The sequence below is a fragment of the Nilaparvata lugens genome, chromosome 10, assembly GCF_014356525.2.
Source record: "Nilaparvata lugens isolate BPH chromosome 10, ASM1435652v1, whole genome shotgun sequence".
Classification (NCBI taxonomy): domain Eukaryota; kingdom Metazoa; phylum Arthropoda; class Insecta; order Hemiptera; family Delphacidae; genus Nilaparvata; species Nilaparvata lugens.
In genome coordinates, this window is record NC_052513.1 from 36,170,356 (window position 1) to 36,176,852 (window position 6,497).

The 6,497-nt window shown below is 32.7% G+C and overlaps 1 protein-coding gene across 2 annotated transcripts in view; it reads right to left on the reverse strand.

Annotated features, from left to right (window-relative positions):
- LOC111064406 (septin-4) overlaps positions 1 to 6,132 on the reverse strand; it is a 102,177-nt gene extending 96,045 nt beyond the window's left edge. The window contains exon 1 of one of the 2 annotated variants that reach the window (XM_039436756.1): positions 5,635 to 6,132. Coding sequence is in view for 1 of the 2 variants with exons in the window: in XM_039436753.1 (XP_039292687.1) it covers positions 5,635 to 5,641 (7 nt within the window). In the remaining variant the exon portion in view is untranslated. The remainder of the gene's footprint in view (positions 1 to 5,634) is intronic. The other variant, XM_039436753.1, reaches the window with a different exon arrangement.
- Positions 6,133 to 6,497: the final 365 nt, after the last annotated feature.

The following is a 6,497-nucleotide window of genomic DNA, read 5'->3' on the forward strand; positions in this document are numbered from 1 at the left end:
TGTACCTGAGGGTTATAATTGTTGTGAATAATTTAAATTTGTTGTTAAGATGATTTAGAAATTATAAAAACAAGCTTCTCATTTATAGCTTGGGAATTAACTTAAAATATGAGCATTATAATTATTAAAAACGATTGATGTGTCGTAACGACAAAACGAATGTCTCGTATTTATGCGATTGCTGCAATATGAACTTCAACAATACACGTAGAGTATAGCAATATGGGGTATGGCAATGTAATAATATGAAAGTAAGCAGGGGAAATCTGAAGGGAAAGCTCTTTGTTTTTATAACACTCTGAATAACGTGTTACCATTTCTATGTTTATAAAATCCAACTAGATTTTAACATTAAATTCAAAGATATCGACTATTATCCATTAAGATGCATTCTTTTTGTTAATCTGTATCAGACTTGTATGTGTGTGTGTGAAATAAATTGAATAGAATTGAATTGAAGATATGATCATCAGTTATGCAGTTAGTTGGACGTCACCCATTCCCATTGTTATTGGAATCAGATCATAAATTTATATACAGTAATTTGAACTGTCTATTTGTTACAATTCAATTGAACTCAGCTGATAACGTAGGCTAATAATTAACGAGACATGTTTGGAAATGTTTGAATGTTTAAATTCAAGTCTTATCATCACACTCTATTGAAAGTAACAACGATAGTAATAAATTTTGGGTCTGAAAAACTGGAAAAAACCATAGAGAAACAATAGCATAAGCTGTTGTTTATTGCTATTGTTTCTCTATGATAAAACTCAATAAATAACATAATATATATTCAAGTAACTACCGATCAATAGTACTGAAATAGTCAACAACTGAAGAATGCGAAATATCTTTTCAATTTTCAATGTGACTGACTATCAACCAACTGTAAAAGATCACGACCTTACATTACTATTTTCGATCCTCTATCTCCAATAGATAATTGTTTTATTGCTTCCAATGAATCATTGAAATGTCATGTTCCAATTAACCATGAAGATTTTTCCTAATTTGGTTCACTTTTTACGAGCTGCTTGTTGTTTGTTCTGGTGAATTATTTGACATTTTTCCAAAAAAAATGTTCGTATCGGATCTGCAGACTTCTGTCCAAGTAATCAATATGGTATTTACTTGGAATTCTCTCTACCATACTATAACGAGGACCACGTTCTGGTATTGCAGTGGGGAAAGGTTGGAGAACAGCGATGCTGATTCTCCGCCTTGCAACTGCCTTTTATACTTGATACCGGTATAGAATAGTCTAGCAAAGCTTCTTTATAGCTGGTACCAGTATATTGATGTGAAATTATTGTTCATTCTTCTAAAAAACAATCAATTATATTTTAATCGCCAAGAAAAAATATTTTTTAAAGATTTGAGTTTGAATATTTTGTTAATAAATTGTATTCCTACATCGTTGGAAGACGATCTGGCAACGTTGCGGAGCTAGAAAAGGATAACGCTTTCTGCTTTGTCAAATGATAGAAAAGGATTGCAACACCATTGTTAGTCAAATGCTGTCATTATAACCAAGACCTCACTATATACCATACTATGTAAAATCTCCTATTACATTTTCCAAAAAGCAGGAATGAAGAAGGCAGAAGAACCTAATTGAAACAATTCGTTCATAAAATAGCATCATAGTACTCTTTTTTGAAATTTTATAAATAAACATAAGCCCTGAATACAATATACACTTTAATAAAATAATTCGATTCAGTTGCTAGAGGCTAGAGTGCGTGATTGTAAAGTATTTGATCTAAAATATTCGTATCTTTTAATTTTTACAATGGATTAACATTCTTCAAGATTTTTTGTTTTTTATAAAAGTATTTGATGTGGAATTCCTTGTGGCAAACCTTTTTATCTTTGTACATCGGGAGGAACATCACGATCTGACAACACTTAAAAAAATGAACACGCGTCGAACTCAAAGCATAGGAACCTTGAAACTTATTTGAATTACTTTTGTAGGCATAACGCCTAATTGAAACATGCTGTGAATAAAATATACAACGTCAAATCAGCTTCTCGTATTCTGGTCATGATTTGGGTGATGATACCATGAAGTTTTAGGTGAGCATTCCATCATTGAGGCATGACTGAAGGCAAGGGATAGAGTCTTTAGTAATATCATTGATTAGCAAAAAATAAGAGAATATCATGAATTAACCTTGTCAGGCCGCACTCCTTATTACATTACAATGTGATTTATTCTCATTTTTATGATCAATAAAAATGGATGATGAGATCAATGGTTGATGAGATCAATGGTTGATGAGATCAATGGTTGATGAGATCAATGGTTGATGAGATCAATGGATGATGAGATCAATGGTTGATGAGATCAATGGTTGATGAGATCAATGGTTGATCAACGATGGAAATGAGTGAATGGATTGTGCTGTAAAATAATGAATATCAAATATAAATGGTTAGGGTAATAGTTAACATGATAGAAGCCCTTCTTCATTTTTTATGCTTGTGTAAAACCACAGAAGAAGAATACAAGGGGAGAAGAGGAAGAAGAAGAAGAAGAAGAAGAAAAATAAAAAGATGAACATTCACTGTTCCACAATACTTTTCCATGTTATGTCAGTTTTCCATGGATTGTCATCATCTGCAAGTTGTCATTGCATTGGTCAAGAAATTCCTAGTCGTCCATTTCAAATCGTTTCCATCCGGTTATTTAGAAGTTGCATATCTTACAAGATCAGCCAACAGACTACAGGAAATAGAAACGAATTCCTGTATTTTCTATGTATTGGTCTAGACGAAAAATAAGGAAACTGTAAAATTTCAGTGAAAATATGGAAAGTAAAAGTGAACATGTCTGATAACGATGCATTATATTAAATTGATGAAAGTTATGGACAGTAGCGACTGAAAAGAAAGTCCAAATAACACTTGCACAAAACGGTCGCTAACTAACTACGAAAAGTCGAAAACGCAGAAGAAGAAGAAGAAGAAGAAGAAGAAGAAGAAGAAGAAGAAGTAGAATAAGAGAAAGAAGAAGAACCAAATACGAACGCTTGTTTTCTGAACACACACAGAAGGAGTTGATTTAATTCATAACCATTTTCAGATCGATCAAGTCGGTTATCTCGTTCTGGTGATCCAGTAATCTGAATTCGGAACTAGTTTGGTCTGAATTTGCAATTGGAAACTGCGGGTTGGAATGTATTTCAAGTGCTCTAAAGCTGAAGCGTGGAGGAAAGATCAACGGATTGAAAAATCCACAGAGAAAGGGCTCTCGCTTGTGAAGAAGTTCTATAGATATCATAGACTCTCAAAGACTCTTATAGATGAATAAATTTTTTAGCTACTGTTAATAGCTCAATAGCTGAAGACGCGGCACACTTACAGGATAATAATTGTTATAGACGAATGAGTATTTTTATAGATGAATGAGTTTGACATGTGGAAAAACGCAAGAAAATTAAAATAATTGAAAATATTGAACAGACGAGCCTATTTGACATGAAGTCTAATAAAATAGATTAGATAGAATAAATTGAAATAAAATATAGGAGTTGAGAAATAGTTTGGAAGGGACTCTACATAGTTTATTATGAAGTCAGAAACAAGGTGTATTGGAATATCAAGTTTTCTAGCTGCCTTGATCTCAATTGATCAGATTAGAGTTCTTTATTCTTGTGTTACAATAATTATATACATGAATGACCAGAGAATTCAGGTAGGTGAGTAGAAGGGTAGACGTAATCATAACTGATAAGAGACTACAGCTTAAAATATAATATTGGAATATGAGGGAAGAACAATTATTTACCATTTGGACTATATTAATTACTAGGTTGATCTACGACAGTGCTCTATTGTCAAGAGTATTGTCTATTGTCTCCGTTGATATTGGGTTCTAGAAATAATAGAGAAAATTCTGAAACAACTCGCAAAAATATATTAGATCTATTTATGAAATTGTAACTGTTAATAAAGAACTTGTAACTGTTGAAGAAGACATTGAAACTGTTGGAAAAGAAATCGTAACTTTTGAAGAATCATAGCTACAAGTAACATGAATTACGTAAATTAAATGCAATAAATGTGTGCGTTTGCACGAGTGTTGGAGAGAGAGGGGAGACAAACATAGTAGTAGCTCAGCTGTTCTTATCAAACAGGGAGGGACCGAGCATTATCGATTATGAACTTGCCGGCACCCTGTTTCTACTCTAGCAGGCCTTTTGTTACACAATTCTCACTAATAATGCATGTTAGACATCATTAACTCGTTGAAATTATAATATAGTTTTTGTTCAATAGGGAAGAGAAAATCAATAAGTTCGACACGGTTTTGAAATGAATTATTTCAATCCATGTATCATTCAGTTTCATTAATCATTCCATCAAGTTCTTCTTAACCCAGTACAATTCTAATGAATAATATAATACAATATATATAATGATGATTATAAGTACGAGTCTTATGAATGAATTAGTTATAATACTTATCATAAAAACATACAACAATATAAAGCCATTTTGATTACATTTATTATGTTGAAATGAATTTAGTTAGTAATAGGCCTATCAAAACTTCACAACTGGATAATTTCAAACTTATCTTAATTCGCAACACTAATTTGTCATTCATGATTAAAACTACTACTATTACTTGGTTCACTGGAAAAGAGATTTAATCTACTTTTGAGTAAGAAAGCTGAATTCTAAGCTAAAACCAATGAGTATAATATTGCACAAACAATATTGTAGCTGTTTATAAGTAGAGCAAGTAGAGTAGTGTATTAGAAGAGCAAGGGACTTCAATTGAATGAATTTTCTTAAATCTGTTAATTATCCAATTGACTTTGATCAATAACATTGATAAATATTGTTCATGAATTATCGTACTTCTCGTTTCCTAAAACGAAAATGTTATTCTATTACTATAAAATGATATGAATTTATGTTGAAATTGAGCTGTTATGATATTCAATTAAAAATACACGTGTTAAAAGCAGAAGACGAATAGCACAATTAAATAAATAATTGAAGATTCACATATTATCAAGTCTAATAAATAATGTGTTTCACTGGTAATTCCCCAGAATATCACGTGAGAAAATCATTCGATTACAATGTGAAATAAGGATAACTGTGAGAGAAATGAAATGTGAAAATCAATCAACAATATTGACACGTATAACTGCTGTGAATCCCGGGCCTTCCAAAGTTGATTCATGAATTTCCCCTTTACTTTCCAATTTGTAGAATGAGTAAAATTGCATTAATACCATGTACCTCTCACAGAAGAAGATTTGAGGAGAGTATTGAAGAGAAACAATAATTGATCCTTCCAAATTCTAGACCATTAAACAAAGCTTCACTATGTGGAAATCATCCTAACAGCTTTGATTCCCTGGGGTTTCCGCGCTTTATTGATAGTTTCCTTCCTATTTAATCCTGTCACGTACTCCAATATAGAGGGAAATTCAAGGTTTAGCACATCAGTACAATAATAATATACAATCTATTACGAAGAACGTTAATCGCTCTGAAAGCTGTGCAAGGTGTTAACGTTTGTTTACATTGTGTTCCCTGTACTATACACAGGAAAATCTCAAGATTTATTGACAGATAAGAATTGAAAAGCTGAGTTAAATGACCCACCTGACATAATGAAATTGGTACCCGTTGTAGAGATTTGTAAAACACTCAAACTGTTGTTGATCACTGGAAACTATTGATTGTTTTTCTTCGAGTGACGTTTAACTTGTTCTTCGTTGCATTTATCACTGACAATAAGACGTGAACTTGCGCGCTATCAGAGAGAGAACCGCCATTGTACTGAGCGCCTCTTGGCGGCTGCAGGGCTGTCAACTTGGCGCTCAGAAATTCCCCTCGGTCGGGAAAATTTCCCTCCGGGTGGGAATTGGCGGTGAAGCTGGGTTTGAGCCTGGAGAGTTGACTTATTAGACACTTGCAGTGGATTTTTATCAAGGGAATTTATGAAAAACAATTCAACAATCCTCAGATTTTCAAAATTGTGTGGTAGATGAACGTTGATGATTTATTACAAAGTTACAATGATTTTTATTGGAATGATATCTATTGAAAGCACTGAAGACAACACTTAGGTGGTGTATAGTATATTATGACTTATGGAACCATTCCATACTTCATAACAATTGGCTCAATACACATCCCCATACCTTGAAAATCAAATCTAAATGGAAGAGATAAGATGTGATAAGAGAAGAGATAGGGTCTAGGAAGTAAGGCTGATAAAGAGGAAAGTAAGAAGAAAAAGGAGATAGATAGCGAAAGACGAAACCGGAAGTGGGAAGGCAATTTTTGATAAGAGCAATAGAAATTAATACAAATTGATCTTACCTCGTTTCATGAGTTTACAGCAATTCCGTACTGAGATAACTGAGATTACCGTAGACCACTAAGAATTAAATCATAAATAACCAATCACAGTTATAAAAATATCACAGTTACTTACTGTGTAGTTGTTTCCAAAATATCGA